This window comes from Eptesicus fuscus, chromosome 9 (assembly GCF_027574615.1).
Source record: "Eptesicus fuscus isolate TK198812 chromosome 9, DD_ASM_mEF_20220401, whole genome shotgun sequence".
NCBI classification, from domain to species: Eukaryota; Metazoa; Chordata; class Mammalia; order Chiroptera; family Vespertilionidae; genus Eptesicus; species Eptesicus fuscus.
In genome coordinates, this window is record NC_072481.1 from 49426814 (window position 1) to 49454763 (window position 27950).

The following is a 27950-nucleotide window of genomic DNA, read 5'->3' on the forward strand; positions in this document are numbered from 1 at the left end:
GAACGTGGTCACCCCCTCCTGTCGCGGGAAAATCTCCTTGACATTTTTCACACTTTGAAGCAGCTGCAGCTGGTGTCGTCGGAAAAGGGGGTGGGAAAAAAAAAAAGAGGGGGCGGGGAGAGCGGGGAGACACAGCCGAGAGCCACGCGCAGCGCCTCCTCGCCTGCCAATCCTGGCACCTGTGCACGGAGCCACTGCACCGAGGAGGACCTCACTCCAGGAGAACCCCGGGCTCGAAGCCACGCACACCCCGCCCCTGGCAGCGGGTTCTCCCCGGAGGGGACCTGCAGCAGCCCCCTCGGGCCACCGCGGGCGCCTGCAGCCGCGGGAGCGCACAGCCCCCTCCGAGCCGCCCACCGAACCCTGGTCCCCAGGGACCCTCGCCCAACAGAGGCGCGGCAGCAGCGGGCAGGGGCTGGGACAGAGTTGGGTGCACGATTCGCCTTTTCCGCTCATCTCTTCTCCGCCCAGGATTTATTGTCTGTGGAGCCTTTGGGGGGTGGGGAAGGAGCTGCGCCTCCGCCGCCGCCGCCGCTGCTGCGGTCGCTAGCGCGGCGCGCACGGCAGGCGGAGGCTGGGGAGTGGAAGCGCTCCTGCCACCCCCGCCTGCGCCTCGGGCTTCCCCTCGGCCGCTTCCCGCCGGAACCTCTCCAGCCGTCCACCTGAAGGGCACCGGCATCGGGGTCTAACGTGGCCCACACCTGCCTGGAATCCCCTCTTTCTCCTCCTCTGCCTCCTCCCGTCACAACCCTCCTCCGCACCTCCTCCGAGGACGCTCGTGCCCACTCCACTGCGGACCCCGAACACTTTAAGGAATAACCCTTGGCAGCTGCACGATTCACTCTCTCCGGAACCTCATGGGCTGTTTCTCCTGCCGGCCATGTGAGTAGGACACTCTTGTTCGGTGGCCCAGGGGGGGGGCTGCGGAGACCCTCGCGGCTTGCGGCCGCGGCGGCAGTGAGCGCTGGAGGTGTGGGACCCTAGCGGCCGGCGGGGGGCGGGGGGCGGGGGCGGGGGCGGGAGGACCAGAGCCTCCGGCGCTCTCTGGGAGCTGCTCGCGGTGGCCCGTGGAGGCGGCAGGGATGTGGTAGGTTGCGGGGCATTTGGAAATGGGGTGCTAATTGTGTGGGTGCATGGGGGAGCACCGGGTGGCCTGGGGCTGGCGGGAGACCCTAAAAGGTTACAGACTGCCAAAAGGAAATGTAAGGAGCGAGTGCTGGGCGCTCGTGCTGGGACCATTGGTGGAGCTGAGGTTCGTCTCAGCTCCTCTTCGTGATCGCGGCTGTCTCCAGTCAGCTTCCGAGGTGTCTGAGGGTGCAGCGCTTTCTTTAATGGTCACACACACACACACACACACACACACACACCACTTGTGGCAGGTCTCGTTTATCTTGGAAGGTACAGTGTTACTGTTGGATGTCTGTTGGAAAAAATACAATTAGAAGATCTTTATGCCACTGGGGGTTGAAGGCACAGGGTGGGGTTTGGGGAGGTGGCGGGGAAGAGGAGTGTGACAGACCGGAGGGCATGAGGCCCGAAAGAAGTGGGGAGCAATGGAGCGGATGCTTTCCCTGGGAGTCAGGGAGCACCATGCCTCCCTCCCCCTAAGCTAGGCAACTCCTGCCCACACGGCTCCTTTGTGTGGCCCGGCGAAGCCGGTGAGCCCGCACCCTTCCCAATCCCCTTGCCAGCCCCCTTCAGCACCTGACGCCCCCCTCCTAGAGTCATTGAGGATGCAGGACTAGTTTCGGATCCGGCTTGGAAAGGGGCGGGGGGGAAGTGCATTCCCATCACCATAATCATGGCACCCCGGCTCGTGGGCTATTAGATTGGTTTCCGAAGGAAGGTCTCGAGGCTTCCTGGTTTGCCGAGCCCAGAACGGGGTGGCGGGGACGGGGATGTGTGGGATGTCTTTAATGTGTGACTCCCCAGCCGCGGGGATGGCTGCAGCCTTGCTTCCATGGTACTACTTGTCGGCCACCCGGCCGAATACAGCGCCCGCCTCCGCCCTCTCCCGCACCGCCTCCTCCCCGCCAAGTCACAAAGCCTGTGGGCTGGGCGAGAGCGGGCAGCGCCGGCGGCGGCGCAGGGAAGGGGGTCCCTCTCCCAACTCCCGGGAATTGGCTTCAGGAAGGAGCCATCTGCGACTCCCACGACTCCCACGCTCCTGTCGAAGTTCCGCTTCAAAAAGAATGAGAAGGGCGGGGGGTGCGGTGAGACCTAAAGATCCTCCACCTGCCCCTTTGGATGACTTTCCCAGCACACTTTCCACGCGTCGCCTTTACCTGCATTTGGTAACTAGGTCAGCAGGTACATATGGGCACCTGGATCCGTTGCAGTGTGCCTCGTGACAGATGTAAAGCAATGTGTCTGGGGGCATCTTTCTACCTGGACCAAATTTCTAAGCACAATAGAGATTTTTTTTCTCTAGCGTGGGCGAGAAGAGTGCATTCCAGCGAAAGCAGGACACGTGATCTCCCCAACCGGAGAGATACAGTATTAGGAACTCGATTTTCTTTGTTCTAAGCTGAGCCTATGAGATGCTCAGCATCCCAGTTGCTTAAGTCCTCCTATAAGAGGGGGAAAATATTAAAGTTGATGGGAGGGGAGGGTGGAGGAACAGATGGTCGGTGGAGAAGCATAGGGAGGGAGGTAGATACCTGTGAACTGCTTGAACCTCCTCTGCTGCCCACCTCTCCTCTTTGACCGCCCAGCTCCCACCGCGCTCCTCCTCAGCCTAGCCAGCTTCCAATTTAAAAGTGAAGCATTCCTTCCCTGAGATGTGGTGGAAAAGTTCTCCAGCCCCTGCCCACGTGGGTTCCCCAGCGCCTGGGAACCTGCTGGGATTAGCAACAGACTCTGCCGCCTCCCCCCAGTCCAAGTGTCACGCCTCCATCCAGGCGACATGGAGCCGACTTCACAGACTCTAAGAGAACCACCACAAGGTCTTCTTGCAAAAGGCAGTAGGTCAGAGTCAAATCTGTGCTTCTTGGAAACCACTGATCCAGGACAGGATGAGAAATTCGCTAGGATGTAGGGATGATTTTATTTTTCTTTAAAAATAAGAGCCATAGGCCTAAAGTATATAGAGGGTGAGGTTTAGCTATGTCAGCGTTGGGACTCCTGGGGAGATTTCTCAGGCCTGTGGAATGTCCTGGCATGTGATTATTAATCTCCTGGGGGTAGAACTTGCTCTGGACCCCTCATTTAATTAGAGTTACCTAACTTGTAGATTTCTTATTTTATTTTTCACTCCATGTTTTATAAGCCACTTAATGGGCTGAAGTTTTTAAAATGTGGGCTATTTCTGTCTTATACTGCATTGCATCATTCGAATTTGTTGTGGTAGGGGAAGCAGAGTCAATTTCCATGACATATTATGAAGTGAGAGTTTTTCTACATTTTATTTTTATACTTGACTGTCCAAGAAAAGATGTGTACTTACCATGGCAACCCTTGCATTCTCCATCACGTGTGCCTGCACATATGCAGCTTCAGAATTAGAAACAACTTCTAAAAGAACTAAATCTGTTTCAATTCCAGTTGCCATGTTTTAGTCAGAATTTTAGCACCACTTTAGGCTGGCATTAAATTTTTCTTAATTAAAATAGCATTTCACTTTCTTTTGTAAGCTTTTAATTTTTATGTGTCCTCTATAAAATACAAAATATAGCTTAAAGTGTTTTTGTGTACATATAGTTTTGTTCGCTTTGGATTTTTAAAAATTGTGAAGGTATAGTTAATATCACTATGAATTTTTATCACTTACAAAAGTCATTAAATAACTATTAACCATGTGGTGGTAATTCTTAAGGATTTTTTTTTTAGATCTCTCTTATTTTCAGTATATACTACATGGTAATAATTGATATAAAATTCTTGATTTCTTTACTCACAACTTAAAATGCTATAGAACAGTTGAAAATTTGAGGATGTTATGTTTTAATTGATGCACCAAAATTACATTAAGTCAAACTATAATTTTATCTTCTGATAACTGTGGCCTCAATCCATGATATTATAACTTCATTCCATACTCAAATGAACAGAGTGCACAGAGTAACCAACTATCAATAAATTACCATCTGAGTTATTTCTGTATTCTTTGTTCGTTTGTTTGGTTGGTTGGTTGGTTGGTTAATCCTCACCCAAGGATTTTTCCCCATTGATTTTTTTTTTTTTTAGAGAGAGTGAAAGGAAGGAGAAGGGAGGGGGAGAGAGAGAGAGAAATATCCACGTGAGAGAGACACATCATCAATTGGTTGCCTCCCACATGCACTCCGACAGGGACTGGGGATGGAACCTCCAACCCAGGTACACTCCCTTTACCAGGAATGGAACCCATGACCCTTCAGTTCGCAGGCAGATGCTTTAACTACTGGACACACCAGCCAGGGCTCTGGATTCTTATTACATTTTTTCTTCACATAAATTATTTTATGATTTTTGGAGAATTATTTATTTAAAGAATATATGCAGTTCATTGAGTGTAACAATTATAACAACCACATCATCAATAAAAGACATTATTTGGAGTATTTTGTTCTTTCCAGTAATAGTAAGTGCTTTGTACAGAATCATCCACATTCTTTTTCAGGTGGGTTCAGTAAGTCATGTAAATTTGCGAGATGACTTTGGGAGAAACGTCAATTCAAGTCTGTGACACAGAATAGACCTTTAGTTGGTGCCAAGTGAACTGACCATTCACTAATCCATACCCCAAGGAAAGATACATTGGAAATGATTCTGGTATCTTCTGAGAACTTTTCACTTTGAATCTCTTTAATCTAGGGGCCACATCAGTATTCAGTGGAGGGTTTTTAATGCCTCAGAATTTAAAATGGAAATTTAATATTAAAACACAATCTGACCATGTAGTGTGGCAATTAAATTCTATTCTGAGGAAGCACAAAAGCAGAAAGGAGATGCATAGATGGAAGGTTTTGCATATGTATTAAAATACGGGATCATAAATTGTAAATGGAAACTCAAAACTAGAAGTGGCACTGTAGAAGATCGTGGCCACGTAATATTTTCCTTTATGAAGGTATGTTTTGTAAATCAGGTTTGCATCATTAAAAATGTTCATGTTTTTATAGAAAACACGGTAGTGCATCATTCTGAGGTAGTGAAAGAAGAATAAGAAAACCTTAGGTTCCTCCAGAATTAACATGTGATCTTAGGTAATATAAATCCAGCCTCTTTTAATGCTATAAAACACAGGTAGTAATAAATGCTATTTTATTGTTCTAGTGCATAGCAAATGCTAAGACAGAGTGGTACATGAGAAGTGGTTTGGACAATTTAGAAGAGTGTAATAAACTCTTTGGTACAAACCAGTTTTCTTATACTGATGTTTGTGTGTGTGGTTGTGTATAGTGATGGCATACTATGTTTTTAAGGTATGCCATTTAACTAGTTAAATATGTCTATTTTCTATCTTGGAATTAGGTGGTTATGCTCAGAAATCCATGAGCTCTTGTAATCAGGACCCATCCCTTGTCATCTTACTTCCCTTACCTAGTGCATGAATTATAATCACAATCATAACAGCAGCTACCTGTTACTAAACACCTACCATGCGTCAGGTGGTTTGCTTCAAAGTAATCTTGTAAAAAGCATCAGTCACCATTTGAAAGATTAGAAAACCAACTCAAAGACAACAAGTGACAAGTCTATTTAAAATAGCTAAAAAGTGGTGACGATTTAAACCCAGATTTGGCTCTTGTACCTTTTTTTTCATAGTATGCTCTTTCCATCGTAGGCACACATTGGTGATTGTTAAATAGCTGAAACTTATAGATCATAAAGCTAGTTCCTAAAGAATAAAGAAAAATTAGCATTTTGAACTAGTTTTTCAAAGTGATCTAAATATTTGGCAATAGTTCACAATTTTACTTTTGTGACCATTTAATATTAGTACAAAATATACTGGTGCTTATCCTCTGGGCATAATTAATTCATGGCAGAAACATTTAATAAGCTATTTCAACCTTTCATATCAAAGTACATTAAGGAAGTTTTCAATAAAGCAAGTTTTGAGTCAATAGCTGTCATATCTAGTTTAAAACCAATGACATATTTGATATATAAGCCTCTGGAGAATTATTGTATGTGCTATTTAAATTATTAACCACGATTGAAAAATTACCATTTGTCATTGAATGATATATGGAAAATTATTAAGTAAATTTAATAACCCAAAGGATTTTCTGCATACACTGATTTTCATCCTATTGTTCAGTTTGATAAATTACTTAAAACCTCTATACAAAATATTATTTTACTTAATACACATGAAAGCAACACTAGTTACCAAATATGAAGTATTGACATTTACATTAGCATTGGCATGATGTACTTAAATATTTTAACAATGGAGTAGATGCTTACGGTGTTTAAGGAACTAATTTACTGACTTCTTAAAGATGCCTTTCCTTCAGTTGTGCAAGAGTATTTTCGCTCTACATGAGGTTCATTAAGGCTGAGAGCATACTGAACATCAGATACTGAACACATGGTAGTGATACCATGCCCAGGGTAGTAGCATAACAGGAACTTGTAGAATACATGTAAATTTAGGTGTGTGTGTTTTTTGGGGGGTGTTCAAGTAGAATTAAATTTTGTGCTATTCAAGAGGTAAAGTAGTCTGAAAACAAGTGAGAAGCTGTAAGTTGCAATCACAGGGAAGAGGTAACTGGCTTGAAAAGAAAAATACTGATAGTGTATGTCCTATCACTATCTTTATGAGACTTTCATAGGGAGAAAGAGAGGACAGTAATGCAAATAAAGAGCTAGCAAGAGAAAAGATGGGAAGAATAGTTGAAAAAGAGCTGTTTGACTTAATTCACCAAGAAAAAATGTTACAGCGCCCTAACCGGTTTGGCTCAGTGGATAGAGCGTTGGCCTGTGGACTGAGGGGTCCCAGGTTCGATTCCGGTCAAGGGCATGTACCTTGGTTGCAGGCACATCGCCAGTAGGGGGTGTGCAGGAGGCAGCTGATCGATGTTTCTAACTCTCTATCCCTCTCCTTTCCTCTCTGTAAGAAATCAATAAAATATATTAAAAATATTACAGCTATTTAGGTTATTATAATATTGAAATAGATAAAGATACTTTTCTGTAGTGGCAAAATATTTTATGGCTGACTGGCTGCATTATCAAATTATTTGCCAATAGAAGGAAAGGCAAGAAATGAACCTTGCTGAGACAGACAGTGCCTAAATGTTATGAAGACATTTGTTGCACTAAAAAGGTAAATGATGGACACAAAGCTAAAATATGTCAGCTAAATTTAAAGAATTAATGTGACACAAATGGTATAACTAAAATAATTTAAAAGTGGAAGCAATTAGACTTCTTAAGTAGTAACTGCTCATGTGTTCCGCATCTAATAATACATTCACCATTATAATTCTTACCATAAGTAAGCATCCTATAGTCCATAGGATGGAGGTGAACCTCAGACCACATATTTTGAGCACTGATATCACATTAAATATTTACTCCAGTGTTATTCTGAGTCAGTATAATTGAAGACATGAAAAATTTTCTTCACTTCAAGTGTGATTAATTTCTCAAGACAATTATAAAAGTTACCATAATTAAATCAAACACCTATTTAAACTTTCAGTGATTGTTAAATATTAGCAATGTCCTTAGGGCAATATCACATTGTTGAACATTGGGCATACCACACAGATGCACACACAGCTGAAATTGCTCTGTTTTATAACACACACACACACACACACACACACACACACACACAACTGTAATCTTACTATTTCACGAGTTCATAATACTTTAGAGATGGAAAATTCTTGAAAAGGTCTTATTTTACAAAAGAGGAAACTGAGCCAGAAAAGTTTGGTTTCTTTTATTTTCTTCTCCTCCCCCTCCCCCTCCTCCTCCTCCTCCTCCTCCTCCTCCTCCTCCTCCTCCTCCTTTTTCTTTGTGTGTGTGTGTGTGTGTGAGTGAGAGAGAGAGAGAGAGAGAGAGAGAGAGAGAGAGAGAGAGAGTGAGAGAGAGAGAGAGAGGAAGGAAGAGGGAGAGAGAAACATCCATGTGAGAGTGAAACATCCATCCATTGACTGCCTCCTACACACCCCCTACCGGAGATCACACAACCTGGGCATGTGCCCTGACTGGGAATCAAACCAGCAACCTCAGCAACCTTTCCGTGTACAGGATGATGCCCAGTCACCTGACCCACACTGTCTAAGGCTACGTTTGCTTTCTTGCTAAATGGCACACAACAATTAGTGACAGAAACAGAAATGGAACCAGATCTCTTGGCTCCCAAACTCTGTCAGTAAAACCATACCCTTGAAACTATTGGAGTTTTTCACATCTGAGCAAAGGGAAATAGGGAAAAGAACCTTAATGCAATAAATTCAGTTAATGAAGCAGGCCAATATGATGACCCCACACAAATACATTTTTTTTTTCTCATTTCATTTTTGGCCTGAATTTTGGCCATAGTTTTTATTTGGCCTAACTTTTTATGGGCAATTGCTTTATCTTTCCATTTGGATTTGACTGTCTAGGCAGTTTAATGCTATAAATTTAACATCTATTACATATTCTATTTTTGCCCTGCCTGGTGTGGCTAAATTGGTTGAGTATCATCCAGTGCATTGTAAAGTTGCTGGTTCGATTCCCTGTCAGGGCACATGCCCAGGTTGTATGTGGACTTGATCTCCAGTGGGTGTGCATGCAGGAGGCAACTGATTGATGTTTTTCACATTGATGTTTCTCTCTCTCTCTCCCCCTCTCCTTCCTCTCTTTCTAAAAATCAATACAAAATATTTTTAAAAGATGCTTTTATTTTACAAAAATGAAATTTATTTTATTAATATTAAAGCACTCTAAATTTGGATACTATACCCTTTAAATAAAAATTAAAAGTTCTTTTAAATTATTTTAGTACCTTTTTAGTATAATGCCAACAAAATAAATATTAGGTGATGGAGAACTGTTCAACTCATTTAAGATAAATGAATTTTCTTCTAAATTAATTATCTTCATTAAAGAGCAAATAATAAGTTTTCTTACCAAAAATCAAGATTTACTGTAAAGTTATGCCTTTCTATAAAATATTGTCTTAAATATTAATTAAGAAAACATTATAATCAAGAAAATAAAATATGACACATTTGGAACTTATTAAATATACTCATTTCTATGAAATATTTTTGCATTACAAAGTTACATTTTGAAGGGTCCATTGAAATAATAAGTTTCCCCTTACTACTAAATACTGTTTCTATATCTGTTACACTCTCATAAGATGATTTTAAATTAAATGTTTCTCATTTGGTATTTTTTTCCAGTGCTAATATTTTGAGTCCACTCTTTTTAGAAGCTTCGGTTCCTGGAAAATTTAGGACAAGATGTTTTAGTCCTAACAGCTAAAACATATTAGTAATACTTACAGAGCATTTTTAAAATTATGTACGTCTCTTAAAATATGTATTTGGTTTATAAACAATAACATATAGAAATAGTTACAAACAAAAGCCTTGATTTAACAAGACATACCTACATAGTCACATATCATAGCCCCCTAAAAAGCAAACTAAAATGTCTTAGTACAGCAATAATGTTTAAAATTGAAAAAAAAATATGGTAAATGCATTAGTCTATTACAGATCAGTGCATTAGCTGTGCTTTTCATTTGTAGATTGGTTCTTATTCATGCCAGCTTTCCGTGTACTGTTCTGGGACTCGTGGGTGTGACAGAACGGAACATATTTCTGTGTCTGTGACTATAATCCCACACACCATTTTACATGACAAATTCTAAATGTCCTAGACTAGGTGGTAAAGAGAAGACACCGTGTCCTCTCTTTACCAGTCCAGGGTTGGAATCACCTCCATAATGAAGCCTGTTTTATGTTTCAAAGTATCTAACTTCACATAATGCGATTATTTAGTCATATACTGTAAGGTGTGAAGGGCATTTTGTGTTGCCCCCTCGCTTTCTTGCTTACCTGCTTGCTTTTCCTACCTGGACATAGTTAAGGTTTGCTTCCTGCTGAGACTCAAAACAGTAGCCTCCAAAGTGGGTTACGAACAAGGGAAGAGCGGTGCAAAGGGGACTCGTTTTTGTGCTTTGGCACAAGAAGAAAGTACTGGAACTGCAGCGCATATTTATTTTTTATATTAAAACTGTGAGGAGAATAACCTTTATTCATAGTTAATACATATATGGATTAACAGGATCGCATTCTATATTGAGATTGGGTGCATGCTTATTTTATGAACATGTATTAGAAACACTAGGAAGGCAATGGGTGACATTGAGAAAGCATTCATCGTAAAGTCTAAAATGTGCTGGTGAGTAAAAACATGAGAGCAAGGCTTGTATGTAAACAGTAATTGTATATATGTCAAGCTCTTAGGCCCTTTATCTATCTCACACTAAATAGACTCCCTGAGCCAAGCCAAGGGCACTAGTCTTCTGTGGCAGTTGGCAGGATATATATCCTCTCCACTGTTCATTAATTAGCATAAATTCAGCCCTGAGGACATGGTTTTATGGTGGCTGCTAAGGGAGTAACATGTCAGTCTCTTTGTAATCGTTTTAGGAATGTGATTATCACTTCTTTTGGCTCTGCATGGGACCAGGACAGCCCCAAGCCTCAAGGGTACTTTTCTTCTTTGCATGTGTCAAGTTATCCATAATTTTTAGGATAGACTTTGTTCTTAATCTTTCCTTTTCCAATGTAGAATTTATTTGTATGATTATGTGTGAAAAAATACATAGAAATGCAGATAGAAAGAAAGTTGCATTTAGATTCTGGCCATATGGATGAATATTTTCTTGTCTTGAATGTCCCTTGTTTTTATGGTATTGCTTAACAATGGATAAAATAGGATCTAATGCTAATATTAGAAGGCAGAACATTTTATTGGGACTCAAGAATTACAACCTGGCCCTGGCCAGTGTAGCTGTTAGTTGAGCATCATCCTGTGTACCTAACTGTTGCAGGTTTGATTCCCCATCAGGACACATGCCCTGGTTGTGGTCTAGATCCCCAGGAGGGGGCGTGCAGGAGGCAGCCAATACATATTTTGCTCTCACATTTATATTTCTCTCTCCCTCTCCCTTCCTTTCTCTCTAAAAATCAATAATAATAATAATAAAGTATTACATTCTGATAGGTTCACAATGTAAAAAAATATTATAGCTTCTAGTATTTGCTCTGAAAAGGAAGGCAACAAAAATCTCTACAAATTCTATTTGAAGGGTTTTCCACACTTTTCTGGATTTGAGTCATGGAAGACACTTTTTTTAGATCCTTACCGAAGAATATGTTTTTATGAATTTGAGAGAGAGAGAGAGAGAGAGAGAGAGAGAGAGAGAGAGAGAGAGAGAGAGAGAAATATCAGTCTGATAGAGAAACATTCAGTTGCCTCCTGGATGCACTCCAACTGGATTGAACCCCGTAACCTGGATATGTGCCCTGACCACTGGAAATCAAACCCTTGACCTTCCTGTCTCCCAGACAATGCTCCAAGCAACTGAACCATATGGGATAGGGCAAGACCCTTACTCTTAAGCTGAGTAAAGATCACTTTTAAGTTGGTAAATTCTTTGTAGAGTGCTTTGTTGGATAAAATATGTAGTTGAATGAAACTTTAGAGTTCCTTAGTTACCCTTTTTTTAAACAATCCTTGTTTTAAACGATCAAACCCTTCAATTGTATGATTTGTGTGATCTTCTAAAGATCACTTTTAGTTGGTCTTTTCTGGGATGCTTCAATTTTTGAATATGCTTTCTTTGTAGCATCCTTAAGTAATGGTTTGTTTAAATGGCTATCTCCAAAACCAACACATACATAGTAGCCTATTTGATATTTTATCGCTAGCAAACTAGCTCAAAAAAGCATAGTATGTGAATGAGTGATTTCACTTATGCTTCTGCATGCCTCTAAGTGACTCTCATAGCCATTAGTGTGGTTCCCCTCAATTTCTGCCTTTTCCTTTCTGATAACAGCATAAGATTGTACTTCCCAGTCCCTCTTTGAAGTTAGGCTGGCATGTGACTTACTTTGGCTAATGCAAGAGGAGGTAAAAGTACGGTGTGTCTCTTCTGAGTAGAAGTATTCATGATCCAGTGCACTCTTTGCTCTTCCCCTGATGCAGCAATTACAGAAGCCTACGTCACGATGGAGCCTCCATCAGCCTGGTCTCTGAACAGTTAAAGTCATCCTTCCACACATGCATTCAACGTGTAGCATGAGCAAGAAACAGGGTGCTGTTGTGTTAAGACTTGGGGAGGGGTGTTTGTTACTAAAGATAACCGAGTCTTCCCTTCCTCTCAAATTCACTGAGTGAAATTCTAGTGAAAGTGGTATCCTGATGTCCAGTTTATGGCATCACAATGACAGCGATGTTATATATAAACATGCCACTAATTTAGATTTGTAATAGAAAAATGTATTCTATTTTATGACTGATTGAAATTATAATAATTAACAAAGCTATATTCAAAAGATAAAAAGGTTGATCTACTTGATAAAATTTTATGGATTTCAAGCACTTTGACTTTCTCAGTTTGTAATCTTGTATACACTCATATTTTGATACATCAGAAGTCTAAGCACTCTGCTACTATTCTTGTATAATGCAGTAACGACTCCTCTGAGTTATAAAAAAAGAAACCCTGCAGGGTAATACATATATTCTCATTCTGTAGATTATTAGGACAATACTTATAACAAACAATCTACCACACCTATGGAAATCAGGAACATTTTCTCAGTTTAATAAATTTTACTCAAGTTCATGCATTTATTCATGCGTTCTTTCTAAATATTTATTGTGCTATTACTCTGTACCAGGCCCTATGCCAGGTAAGGCTGATTATGAATGGGGCCCCTCATTTTATGGTGCTTATAATCCTAAGGGATAGGCAGACATTAAACAAATAACCACTCTAAGGATATATAATTTCAAGCTATGATAAGTACTAAGAAGGAAGAGACCAAGGTACTGAGAGTGAATATAATAAAGAGTCTGGGCAGGAGAAGTATCATCTTTGATGAACTGATATTTTGTTTGTTGTTGTTAATCCTCACCCAATGATATTTTTCCATTGATTTTTAGAGAGAGTGGAAGGGAAGGAGGGTTGGTGGGAGAGAGAGAAATATCAATGTGAGAGAGACGCATGGGTTGGTTGCCTCCTACATGCAGATCGAACCTGCAGCCCAGGTACGTGCCCTTGACTGGGAATCGAACCCAAGACCCTTCGGTCTGCTGGCCAACACTCTAACCACTGAGCAACACCCGCCAGGGCTGAACTGATCCTATATAATAAAAGCCTAATGTGCTAAGTGTCTGGTCATCCCGTTGGCCATTCAACCAATCAAAGTGTAATATGCCACTGATATGCTAAGGCCACTCAACTGCTCGCTATGATGTGCGCTGACCACCAGGGGGCAGACACTCCGACTGGTAGGTTAGTTTGCTGCTGGGGTCCGGCTGATTGGGACTGAGCAAGACATATCAGACATGCCCTGGAGCTCTCCCATGGTCCCTCCCCAGCTGGACAGCTTCCTACATCCCTCCCCGGCCCTGATCGTGCACCGGTGGGGTCCCTTGGCCTTGCCTGCACCCTCTTGCAATCTGGGACTCCTTGGGGGATGTCGGAGAGCCGGTTTGGCCTGATCCCACAGGACAGGCCGAGGGACCCCACTGGTGCATGAATTCATGCACTGGGCCTCTAGTATATTTAAATAAGACCTCTAAGTTGATAGAAGTTACCAAGGCAAAACGAGAGGGAGCAGGAGAATTCCAGCTGGGCAAATGGCATATGCAAAGACTGCAAATCCTGAGGAGATGGTGCAGTGGGAGTCAGCGCCATTGAAAAAAAGGCTAGCTATTAGGGAGCCGGGGGTGATTGGCATAATATGAGACAGGCATAAGTCAAATCCTCTCAGGATTTATTGACCAGTTTAAAGAATTAATACTTTTATCCTACAACCTACACGAAGTCATTAAGCATTTTTTAAACAGAAGACCAGAGTGGAGGAAGGGATTTACAAATTAGGAGATGTTTACAGTAGGTTAGGCAAGTGATTACCATATCTTGTGCTTGTATTTTGGGAGTGGAAATGGAAAGAGGTAAATATAACTGAGGAATGCTTTATACAACCTGTTGGATTCATTGTTGAATTGATAGTGGGATAAGGCTAATGAGAAAAAGTGTGGTATGAAGGATAATTCTTAAGATTTCTCACAGAAATAACTGGATACATGGAGGTACAATTTATTGTCTGAAGAATCCTGGAGATGGAGCTAATCTATTCAAGTATAACAGAACATTGCTACTAATGTGAAGGAAACTGAACAACTGGCTGACATATTGATAAAACATGAATCAGAGCATCAATTTATAAAATTAAACACCCTATATAAAATTACTGGAAACATAGTGGATACTTTTGAGGGGAAAATAATTAAAGTCTCTTTTTAAGAAAAACTATTTTCAATAAATGATAATTGGGTATGCAAAGAGTGACTCACTCTATATTGCTATCTTGGTTTTCTTTTTTTTCTTTTTTGGCATGAAAAGATAACATGAATGCATATCCATCTCTTCTGAATACTAAATTCTTCCATCTTTTTTCCCCCATTATGCTTTAAAGTTTGGAAAGAACAATTTACTCTTGATTTTTCCTATTTGTTTACTGTGATGAGCAGAAGAATGGGTATAGTTTGTTTTAAACATCCTAGCTCAGGTACTCTGTATCCTCTTATCCAGATAGCCATACTGTTGATCTCTCTGGTCCAGGCCACACACATTTGCGGATATCCCCATGTGGTCCCTTCCCGAGAGCCCCTCCCATTTATAATATCCTGGTGCTAAGTTCTGTCATTTAGGACACACTGTAAATTGCTGCCCAGAGAGTGCACATATTAGTAAAGTGATAATCCTTTATTCATGTACACGTTACTGATTCATTATTTTGGAATGTGTTCAGCTTCAAGTTATCAACAATGAGTGGTTTAACTCAGTAAGACGCGTAGTTATTTTACCCCCTCCTCCACTTAGCGCTTGCAGTGGTAACTAACTAACAATTCCAAGACATCTCGGTGACTTATGACCCCAAACATTTATTTCTCACTTATGGATGTGTGAGGCAGCCATAACTCTGCTTGGCTCTGTTCACCCAGGCACCTCACTCCAGCATCCAGGCTGAAGGAGTAACCCTTATCTAGGATGTGCTGTTGTGGAAGAGGGCAGAAGCACAGGGCCAAACTGACCTACTCAATGCAGTGAAAGCTTCTACTCAGACATAGCATATTTTATGTCCTTTGACATTCCGTTGGCAAGAGCAAGTCACGTAACCCAGCGGGGAATGGCAAGGAAATGAATGGGCAAACATGCATGCTGGTGTCAAGGCCCAGTGATGCCATTAGGACTCTTCCCAAATCATTGTCTTAGCATTTATACTCTGAAAGACTTTTCCACCATAACACATTCACCTTCAAGTGGACTGGCACCAAAGATAATAGCAGTGGTGGGTATCAATTTTTAGTTCTTTAGGTCTCTCTCTCTCTTTCTCTCTCTCTCTCTCTCTCTCTCTCTCTCTCTCTCTCTCTCTCTCTCTCTCTCTCACTGTTAATCCTGGCCCCAGCATACAGATTTATTTAATATAGTAGTATTTGTGATTATATTTTGATTTTTCTTCTCTGATTGAGTTGAAATGCATTTTATAAATTTCTTTTGCTATATCCTGCTATTTCCCTAGCATGGGCACTTAGATAAAGTAACAATCATCTTGAAAGTTAGGTTAATAGAAATAGCAATTCCGATTTGGCTTGGGGAAACAGAATACCATATCTTCTAAGCATTGAGACTTAGTTATGAAATAGAATTTTATTTCTTTTGGAAAATCTGGAGGATATATGGAGTAATTTTAGATTTTAACAATGGATATACTTTGGGACTTTCAAGATAGTTGTCAGCTGATAAAGCTATATTCTGAAGTGCCACTTACTGTTTAAAACCTTTTATATTTTATTTTTGTTTGGTTCTAATTTATCTAGAACTTTGAGTTATGACCATAGTGTATTTCATGAAAGATATTTTCACAAAGAAAATTTGATTTTTTATTCAAACAAAATGAAAATAGGACTATTTCCAATTAAAATAATTTCTTCAAAAGTAAATGAATTAACTCATTCATGTTTGACCTCCTCCTGTGGTATTTGTGTCTTTTTTAAAAAAAAAAATTTATTTTATTGATTTTTTACAGAGAGGAAGGGAGAGGGACAGAGAGCTAGAAACATCGATGAGAGAGAATCATCAACCAGCTGCCTCCTGCACACCCCTTACCAGGGATGTGCCCGCAGCCAATGTACATGCCCTTGAATCGAACCTGGGACCTTTCAGTCCGCAGACCGATGCTCTATCCATTGAGCCAAACCAGTTTCAGCTCCTTCTGTGGTATTTGGAAACCATTTGAACTTTGAATGGTAAAACAATCACCACTAGAAAAGTGGTTTCAAACATTTTTGTCATTGTGAGCATTTTTATCAAGTAAAATAGTACAAAAAAATTCAATGCATGAATCAAAGACAAGAAAGACTGCTATGTTTGAAAATCACTATTTTTATATTCAAGAATTACCATTCTAAAGTATAATTCTTTTATAATTTCTCACTTCCTATTTTAACTTATAACTTTATCCCAAGTTGCAGAAATTGTGAGAAAACATAGGCATTATTTATTTTCAGCTACAAATAATCAACAAATTTAGAGTCAGACAAAGTTATTTGAATTATCTTATGAGCACAGATAGGGTTGCACTGGATTAGCTCTTCTTTTTTTGATTGACAGAGCGTAACATCCACACAAAGACTCCCAGAGGGTTTCACCTTGTCACACCAATTATCAGTGTGCATTGCAGGCCTCTCCAAGACAGAAAGGTATTTGGGACTGCCAGTGCCGCCTTTTAATGAATGTCTTGTGTGCTCAGCTAAGTAAGCAAAATGGTATAGAAAACACAACGCCAGGATAATCTGAGACAGATGAAATGACTTACTCATTTTGCTGAATATGGCTCATTAGGATGGCTTTTGTTTTTGTACTTGTCAGGGCTTGGGATCACTTACTTCCCTCATCCTAAATATCCTATTGAGACTGCTTACAGTTCTTGTGAAAGTGGACTCCAGGCTGAGCAGTAAAACAAAACAAACAAACAAAAAACAAAACAAAAAACACTTTAGAGCAGTGGTTCTCAACCTTTCTAATGCTGTGATTCTTTGATACAGTTCCTCATGTTGTGGTGACCCCCAACCATAAAATTATTTTTGATGCTACTTCATAACTGTAATTTTGCTACTGTTAATGAATCATCATGTAAATATCTGTGTTTTCCGATGGTCTTAGGCTCTACAGCAGCGGTTCTCAACCTGTGCGTTGCGACCCACAGGTTGAGAACCACTAGCAGAGTCGCCTAAGACCACCGGAAAACACAAATATTTACATTACGATTCATAACAGTAGCAAAATTACAGTTATGAAGTAGCAACGAAAATAATTTTATGGTTGGGGGTCACCACAACATGAGGAACTGTATCAAAGAATCACAGCATTAGAAAGGTTGAGAACCACTGCTTTAGAGGCAAAGGTGGACAAAATGACTGTTTTCTCAAAACTTAATTCCTCTATTATCCCATTGACAGAATATTTGAGGGTATTTTGGGGCTCTTCTATTTTAGAAGGCATGGAGTTCTTGTTACTCCCGCTGGCCAACCTATATGACTCTCTTGCCTTCTGCCACCCTGATATTGAATTATTTTATCAACTATCTGTCAAAATTTTATTTTCCTGGCATCTATGGTTTAGTGAATGAAATGCATAGTAAATTGCAGTCAGACCAAAGTTATGGGTTTCAATATCTTCCATTTCTTGCTAGGCAACTTGGGACAGTTTATTTTAACACTCATCATAATTTACTCATCCTTGAAATGAACATAACAATGTCCATTTCACATAAATGTTGTGATAACTAAATAATTTATGTAAAAAAACACATCTAGCACAATATTACCTTAGGTATACTTTGGACATGCAAATCAAATCACCTTATTTCCTTCCCATTGAAAAGGGTCTATTGACTTGCCATTATCTATAATAATAAAAACATAATATGACAATTAGACCGGATGTCCTTCTAGACGTCCTTCCGGACTAAGCCGGGGCTTGGAGGGCCGAGGCAGAGGTGGCCGTGGCGGCGGGGGCCGAGCCCCATGCACTTATTTAATGCATCGGGCCTCTAGTATTGGGATAAAGACAGAAATCCATAGCTTTTCCCTTAAGTCTAGTTGGTATCAACACTGCAGCTCCACTCCCTACATGCCCAAGAATGTTAGTCTTCCTTTAGGGCTTTGAAAAGACCTTATATTCTGCTGTTCTCATTGGCTGCTCTCTTCACCCAGTTGACTCCTATTCTACCTCCCTATTTCACTTCCTGTGGAAATCCTCTGCTCTCACATTCTCTTTGGCACTGTGCATATAGCACAATGCTACACAAAGTGTTCCATACATGCTCATAGTGTGTGGATTGCCATATTGATCTACAATTTTATCTTTCTCATCCTTGAAATGTTTTATCTTAACCATTCACAAAAATGCTTCAAAATGAAATTGCATAAAATAGAATAAAAGGAGGAGGAAGGAGCTCACATTTGTTGGAACCTCAATCATTTCAGGAACTCGTCTAGACATGCTGCATATTTTTTTCCTCATGTAATCCTCATCAACACTGAGAGCAAGCATGATTTTTAGGGAAGAAATAATATATATGTATCATTAAGGTCTTTGTGCCAGATCAAGAGGAGGAAGGGTAGCATGCAAATTAATTTATAGACTAAAAAAGTAATTTTTTGTTGAAAAGCTACAGAATAACAGGAAAGTTTTATTACATAAGGAAATTTTCATGTTGTAGGATATTTTAATCCTTTTTTCTTTTCAGGTATACAGTTACATTTTGTATATCTCAGGCTAGATAAAACACAAAGCTTTTGAAAAGACAATAGTCTATATCTTGTACATAATTTACATATTTATAACTAAAGTCATGATTAAGAAAATAATTCCCATGCCATAAAGAAGTATCTATGATGTTGATCTGCATTTGCACCATAAATACAAAATGTGGATGCCAAGAGAAGTTGAGGATGATCCCAGTAAACATTTCCTAGAAGTACAATATGTGATAAAACACTCACAGCCAGTTAAATGAGGGCCACTGACCTCATCAGAAAGACACACCAGCCTCCAGTGAGCAGAAAGAACTACATGAACTATTACTAAGAAATACATTCTTCTAAAAATTTTAATTAGCAAATTGTTCTTTTTTATCTTACATGTTTTATAAGATAATGTCTTTGGTTCCCTAACATCCCAAATATGATAAATGTCAACTAAATAAAAATCTTTGCTCATGAAAAATGAATCTTAAAATGGAAGAACTGTGGATTCTTATAAGAATCTGTAGAGAATGGAGGGTTATTGTAGACTTAAATCTACTATTATTAAATAGTGGACATACTAAGAGCTGGTCTGAGACTCAGCCAGGCGTACTGTTTCCAGTTATGTTAGATGATAAACCAAAATTCCAAAATAAAATTATTTTAAGTGTTTGTCAATTTAAAAATATTGACCCACTTAAAGGTTTTTTTTTTCTTTCCTTCTACCTCCTTTCCAGTGTGTAAGAATTTAATATGGTATTGTACTTGGTCTTTCTGAGGTTATTTTCCCTCACCCAGCTGTCAAATTAATCTTTGTGAATGCCTTTCTGGTAAATTAATTTTCCTTCTGGGATATCTCCAATAGTTCCCAACTGCTTATAAAAAGTCTTAATTTCTGAAGTTGAAGCTCACAAGACTTCAAATTCCACTTACAACTTTTCCAAACTTATTCTCTCATCTTTCTCTACACAAATATTCCACTCTGTGGAAAGTGAGCTGAGTTCTCGAAGAGACCAAGCTCCCTCATAGGAGTGTTTTAAAGATGACATAGGACACAGATACAAATGGCAAGTAAAGATCCTACCACTATGTGTTGAGGCTTAATAAATGCTCGTCCACCTACTGCTTGCTTTATTGAGTTCATATTTCCTTAAAAGTACCAGTGAATTAATTGCCCAAAGTCACAATGAAATATATGTTCTATCCTATCTAATAATAGACAAATATGCAAATTGACCATACCTCCGATACACCCAAAGCCACGCCCACTAACCACGCCCACCATCCAATCAGAGCAAGTATGCAAATTAACCCAGACCAAGATGGCTACAGCCACAGAGAGCAAGGTTTCCTAGGTAACAGAGGAAGCCAAGCTTTCTGCCTGCCCTTGCCAGGCCTAAGCCTCCACTCAAGCTACAAAGTTTCAATTATAGAAGGTAAACAAATTCAAACAAATGGCGGCAGAATGGAGCTTGAGAGAGCAGGCCAGGGTTGCTGCCGGCAACAGGGGAAGCAAAGCTTTCCACACACCCTGGCTGGGCCCACTCGGTTAAGGCAATAAAGTTTCAATTATAACCCCAACACAAATGGCTTCAGACCTTGGAGGGAGCCCCAGGCTTGGCTCTGCTCCAGGCTACAAAGTTTCAATTGTAGAAGGAAAATAAATTCCAGATACCAGGGCCTCCGCTTGTGTTGCCAGGGGGCATGGCCCGCCTGCAAACCACCACAGGCCCCTCGCTTAGGCCGCCCCATGCCCCTCGCTTAGGCCGCCCCATGCCCCAAGGGAACCCCACTCTGATCAGGGACACCCTTCAGGGCAAACCAGCTGGCCCCCACCCCTTACCAGGCCTCTATCCTATCTAATAAAAGAGTAATATGCAGATTGACCATCACTGCAACACACAATATAGCTGCCCCCATGTGGTCAAAGATCCTGCCCCCATGTGGACACAAGATGGCCACCACAAGATGGCCAGCAGGAGAGGGCAGTTGGGAGGCACCCGGCCTGCAAGGGAGGGCAGTTGAGAAGGACCAGGCCCGCAAGAGAGGGCAGTTGGAGGTGATCAACCCTGCAGGAGAGGGCAGTTAGGGGTGACCAGGCCAGCAGAGGAGGGAAGTTGGGGGCAAACAGGCTGGCAGCAGAGTGGTTAGCGGGTGATCAGGCTGGCAGGCAGAAGCGGTTAGGGGCAATCAGGAAGGCAGGCAGGCAAGCAGTTGGGAGCCAGCAGTCCTGGATTGTGAGAGGGATGTCCGACTGCCCGTTTAGGCCCGATCGCAGGGATCGGGCCTAAACGGGCAGTCAGACATCCCTTGAGGGGTCCCATATTGGAGAGGGTACAGGCTGGGCTGAGGGACAACCCCCCTCTGTGCACAAATTTCGTGCACCAGGCCTCTAGTTGATTATAAGGACAAATGTGAAGGGACATGGTGTAGAATTTGTGGTCAGGAGCAAGGGCTTCAACTTCAACTAGTCTGGAACAGCATGTAGCACTGTCTCCCTTCAGCTAGAAGACTGGACAGATTCTTCTTTCTTAGTCTTGGTTTCTGATGTTTAAAATATGCCAAGTCTTCCTGTTCTGATAAGGTATTAGGGGAGGATTAGGGGAGATAATGCATGCCACTTACTTATAATAATTACAATAACTCCTTTAAAATAAATTTGAGAAAGAGAGAGAGAGAAAGAGCGAGAGAGATCTGTTGTTCCACTTATTTATGCATTCATTGGTTATTTCTTGTATGTGTCCTAACAGGGGATCAAACCCACAACCTTGGCATATCAGGGCAATACTCTAACCAACTGAACAACCCGGCCAGGGCTATTCATTCCAGTAACCCTTGATAAATGTTATTTTTTTATTGTCATTGAAAAATAAAATTCCTATAACATTGTAATAACTATGTATGGTGCCTGTTGGTCCTAGAACTATCAGGGGTAACACTTTGTAAAGTATATGATTGGCTAACCACTATGCTATGCACCTGAAACTAATGCAAAATAATATTGAGAGTAAACGTAACTGAAAATCAATTTTTAAAAAAATATATATTTTTAGTTAAGTAGATGCCAATATAAATAGGCTTTCATTGAACTATTAATGTAAAAAAAAAAGTCATTTTTACCTCACTTTATTCTTGGCTTTTGTGGACATTACGTAAATAGTTGTTCTTTCTGTAAAATATTGTCCTGTGTTCATTACTAAGAAACAAAATCTAAGATCCTAAGAAATCTCATTTATTGTTAAACCATGGACTTACTGTTTTCTGAATTCTGAGAAACAAAACACAAACTCTACAAACTCCTGACATGTTCATGGTCTCTTTACATTTGTATCTAAGTAATAGCATATGTAGGAGATATTGTTTAGTATATTTACCTGAAATAATATTTTGTCCATGTTTGTATACCTAAATGCCTGCTTGCTGTCCGGGGTATTTTTAAGTATGCATGTGTTAAATATGGTAATATCACAGAGTACTTTACTGATAGAAAATGTCTTCTTTCTTAAATCATTTCTCTTTGATTATTGCTTGTATTGCTTACTCAGCCATTCAGACTTAAAACCTCTTACTTTTTTAACTTAATTTAAATTTTTTCCTTATTAAGGTATTACATATGTGTCCTTATCCCCCCATTGCCTCCCCCTGCCACCACTCATGCCCTCACCCACCTGGTGTCTGTGTCTCTGTTCCTTGGTTAGGCTTATATGCATGCATACAAGTCCTTTGGTTGATCTCTCTCCCTTACCCCCACCTTCCCCTACCTTCCCTCTGAGGTTTGATGGTCTGATCGATGCTTCTCTGTCTCTGGATCTGTTTTTGTTCATCAGTTTATATTCCACAAATGAGTGAGATCATGTGATATTTATCTTTCTCTGACTGACTTATTTCACTTAGCATAATGCTCTCCAGTTCCATTCATGCTATTGCAAATGGTAAGAATTCCTTGTGTTTTTTTTTATAGCAGCGTAATATTTCATTGTGTAGATGTACCACTGTTTTTTAATCCATTCATCTGCTGATAGGCACTTAGGCTGTTTCCAAATCTTAGCTATGGTAAATTGTGCTGCTATGAACATAGGGGTGCACATATCCTTTTCTGATTGGTGTTTCTAGTTTCTTGGGATATATTCCTGGAAGTGGGATCACTGGGTCAAATGGGAGTTCCATTTTTACTTTTCTGAGGAAACTCCATACTGTTCTCCACAGTGGCTGCACCAGTCTGCATTCCCACCAGCAGTGCACGAGGGTTCCTTTTTCTCCGCATCCTCTCCAGCACTTGTCGTTTGTTGATTTTCCCTTATCAGCATATGCTTTTTCTTTTAGTTTTATGATCTCTAATTCCTAGTTTTCAAACTCCTTTTCTTTCTTTGGGCCCACTACTGCTCCCCAAGTTCAGGACCTCCTTATGTCTCCTCTGCCCTACTGCTGGGGCCCCAGACCAGCCTCACTTCCTCTGGACTCTTCTTCCTTCAATACAATCTCTCTGGGGCTCTCCAGCCTTGAGATGGTGAAATGCAGGTTTACTTAGGACATTCCTCCTGGTTCAACGCCATGTCTGACATTAATCACATATACACACAGTGACTTCTGCTCTACCCTTTCCCTTCATGCCTTTAATATTCTGGCCATATTAAGTACCAGATGTTCCCAACATGCACCCTGCCTTGCCCCAAGCCAGGTTATCTGCCGGAAATACTGGCAAACTTCTACTCATTCTTTAGGTTATATTTCTAAATGCCACTTTCTTTGTGAAGCTTTTCTATAACCTTTCTCCTTATTTCGTTCCAGAGAAAGTTAGTGGCTTTTCCTCTGTGTTTTGAAAGTGTTTGTGTATATCTCTGTCAAAAGGCTGATCATGTTATATTTAATTTTTATGTGCCTTTTCCACTAGAATGAGCATTATATCAAAAATAGCATCTTTAGCCAAAAAATCACTTTTTGTGTAGAACAATATACTCTTTATCTTCCCCACCCCCCATGCAGTTGCTGATGCTGGTGCTATGTGTATGCATGTGCATGTGTATGTGCGTGTGCATGTGTAGGTGAGGGAGACGTACTGGGGGAGGGCTAGCTATCCCCCATGCCATTCTCTTTCTCTGCTTTCTCTGTTCCTTGGCCTCTGTTGAGGTCTCCAAACACTGGATCAACTGCCCTTGCTACAGCTGCCCTTAACATTTCTGTATATCCCACCTGGACCACTAATCACTCAGGTATCTGTATTTAATGTTCTCCTCATCTCAACTCTTCATCCCTTCAGACACATCCCTTTCAACACTTCATGCTCATCTCAGAAACTTTTCATTAAGAAACTTTCTCATCTCACTGGGGTATGTAGAGACCCCATGACTGTAGAGACCTCTAAAGTTTGTTGCCTATTGTGGATCTGGGGTGTTTTAAGAGGTTTGTAGACTTTCAGGGTTATATTTTGGGAAGAGAAGCACCATCCTTGAAATGATGCCATTGGAGCTAGTTGGATGTTTCTGTCACAACCACCCTAATAATATGCTTATTAGGCACCTATGGTATCCATACTCTAGTTTTGTTCACTTTGAATTATTTTCTCTTCCTATTTGAGGAAATGCCTGTTTCCTTTGAGGGTAGTAAACCAGATATTAATACATCAATCACTCTTACTCTGTGACTGATAATCATAATCTATGCTCATTTTTCTTAATTTGATCCTTAATACTTAATGTCAGCTATTGAAATTCCAAAAAAAAAAAAAAACCCTCTGTCTCAACAAGTGTTTGGCTCTGACTCTTGTGCCAGATAAGGACTTTAAACACTCTATTTTGAAATTCAAGGTTGAGCAATAAATTCTTTGTTTTCTGCTATGTTCATCCTCTCTCACTGTAATGAAGGCCACCAGTCCCACAGTTGTAAGGGACACAACAGGTATGGGAAGAAAATATAGGAAAGAATATTGCCCATGAAATATCTCTGCAACTTAGAAATTCCACTAGTTCTTTAAAATAAGCAACCAATCATAGCTAATATTTTCCAAAAGTTAGTTAACAAATATGATTTTTTTTGTTCTGTATCCCAACCAGAGTATAAATTGAAGACAAATGCTATGTTAAGCTTATCTATAAACTGAGACGAATAATGTCAATCTCATCAAGTTATTGTATTAAATGTGATCATGTAAATAGAGCACCCAGTAAATTTCTAGCACTTGGTAGGTCTCAATAAAGTGAGATCTTACTCTTCCTCTCGTGTTGTTATGTTTTATTCTTCCATGGCGCTTAACAGAGTTGATTGGCAATCAGAATCAGCAAAGTCAAATACTATCCTATATAATAAAGAGGTAATATGCAAATTGACCCTCACACCATCATAAGATGGCTACACCCACAGCGGAGGCAAGGTTCCTGTAACGAGCCATAACGAGTGATCAGCAGGGACCTGAGGCTGTACACAGCCTGGATGGTGGACCTCAGGCCGCACCCCCCACTCAGCAGGGCTTGATGCCAAGGCACGCCCCCCACCCCGGCCTGGGCTGGAGGACCTTAGGCTATGCTCCCCACCCAGGTCCCAGGCCAGAGGACCTCAGGCCATGCCCCCCCAACCTGGCAGGGCTTAACGGGGGACCTGAGGCTGTGCCCCCCAGCTCGGCATGCGCCAGGGGACCTGAGGCTGTGCCCCCTTCCCAGTGGGGCTTGACAGGGACCCTGAGGCTGTGTCCCCCACCCGGGGGGGGGGGGCTAGAGGAGGGACCTGAGGCTGTGCTCCCCTGCCTGGCACCAGGCCAGGGGACCTGAGGCTGCGCCTCCCACCTGGTGGGGCTTGATGGGAGTGGAGCCAGCCTGGTCTGGATCTCGCCCAATGCGGGTGGGGCTGGCTGGGTCTGGGTCTTGTGCAATTTCAAGGAGTGTGCAGGTGGGCAGAGACTTGATTCTGGGTCCTACGGCATGCCCCAGACTTTGACAGGAGGAAGATTTTCATATACATTTTACTAATTTTCTTTCATCTCTGACATGTCTATTATAGAGAAAGGGAAAATAGCAATATTAAAATATTTCCTCTAATTAATTCCCTTTTAATGTGCACAAATTTTGTGCACCGGACCACTAGTTAACAATAAATGTAACAGCTGAAAACTATTGCTTTATCAGCCCGCTATGGTGGATGTTTGCAACCTTTGCAAATGCGTAAGAATATATAATATTCTACATAAAGGAAGCCTACTGTATTCCAAAAATTGTCATTAAAAATGGGGATTGAAAAGCCTTTTCTAGAAATCACTACCAGGACAGGAATTGACTGGAATGTCATGGGAAGATATGTCTTTGCAGCATTTGGATACCACGTTCCTGGTTTCTGGCAGTGTGTCCAGTTAATCCTGACAATGCCAAACCTGGGCTAATTTCATCTGCCAACTGATGTGCTGTTCAGCTATTAGATCATGCTTAATTCTAAAGAGTTCATTAGCCGGCTTAATATAAAATATGAGATACCAAAAATATATACAGCATATGATCTGTGTAGAAATTTAGTCTCTTTGAACTCTGTTACTCTTATAGAGATCTAAGGATTGAGAGAAAACACTTTTAAAATATAAGGTGATAAAATACTATAATCACTCGTTAATATTATTACTATTATTACATTAAGTAGTGATTAGGAAATATAGCTTACTTTTCTTAAGTATAGGAAATCTTAACCATACATAAAGTGAAGTTTACTTTTTACAAGATGAAGATCATAATGACTCATTGAAATAGGAAAACAACCCCTCAAAATCCTATAAAAACAGTAGGGTATAATCATTGATTGTTGATTCTGGGTAGAATTTGAGAGGAAGATGCTGTGCCCAGCAGTTAGAGAAGTTAATTAGATTTACTTTTTGAAATTGTCCAAAGACTTTCTCAAAATAAATAGGCAGAAACAAAAACAATGGTAATTAATGCCAAAAAAAAAATGGGGTGTTCAACTACCATAGAACTTCCACTTTATCTGCATTTGAGTTACATTTGTTTACATCAGTATCTGATGTTGGTGAGAGGATTTTATGCTGCCACTTCATGAAAAGGGAAGGGGGTAAGAAGCTACGTGGCTGAACAGTGGTTTCTTCATAGATGTCAAGAGGAAAAAAATCTCAGCCTAGCAAACATAAATCATATATGCTTTGAAGTAAGGCCACATGATCCTCAAATAATCTTCCAATAGGAAACCACAATAAAACAATAGCTTCCATGATGGATTTATCTGGGGACATTTATAAATCTGATCTTTAGTATTTTGAAATCTTCGTCTGATTCCACAGTTTTTCATAACCCCATATTGGCAAGACAAATATTCTTTATTTTTCTATATTATCTGGAAATTCACAAGAATTCTAATCTGTGACTCAGGATTGATGATCAGGTGGGCACTGATTTCTTCATCCAATTAGATTAAACAGGAATTAGATTAAGCAAGGAATGGCCATTTTTATTCTTATGAATAAGGCATTAGCAAATTTATCACATCTACCTATACAATATTTCCTTCAGGCTACTTTGTAGTCTTATCTCAGTAATAGAAAATTTCCTCCTCTCTATCAGTATTCTCATTACTCCTTTTTATTTCTTTTTTATTTACTTTTTCTTTTTCTTGCCTTGTAAAAACTTATCAAAATATGTTGATCTAATTACATTCCTTTTGTACAAAGCATTATGTCAAGCGGTGGGGGTGGACTTAATTTCTATTCTTAATCACTTTATAGTCTAGAGGGGAATAAATGCAATTACATTACTTTATGCCAGATGCTATGATAGGGTAGTACAGGTTATCTTACCTCTCATATATTCTCTTTCCTTTTTCCCTCCCTCTCTCTCTTACACACACAAACACACGTACACCAGCACATGCACACACACACACCAACACACACACACACACACACCTACACACACCAACACACACCTTTGCCTGTGAAAAAGCAACAGATGTTCCAATTAAATGAAAGTTTTTAC

At 40.6% G+C, this 27950-nt stretch overlaps 1 protein-coding gene across 1 annotated transcript in view; it reads left to right on the plus strand.

Annotated features, from left to right (window-relative positions):
• The first annotated feature begins 866 nt into the window (after nt 1-866).
• Nucleotides 867-27950, plus strand: part of LRRC7 (leucine rich repeat containing 7) — a 478750-nt gene continuing 451666 nt past the window's right edge. The window contains exon 1 of the mRNA XM_008139425.3: nt 867-882. Coding sequence (XP_008137647.3) covers nt 881-882 — 2 coding nt within the window. The 5' untranslated portion in view covers nt 867-880. The remainder of the gene's footprint in view (nt 883-27950) is intronic.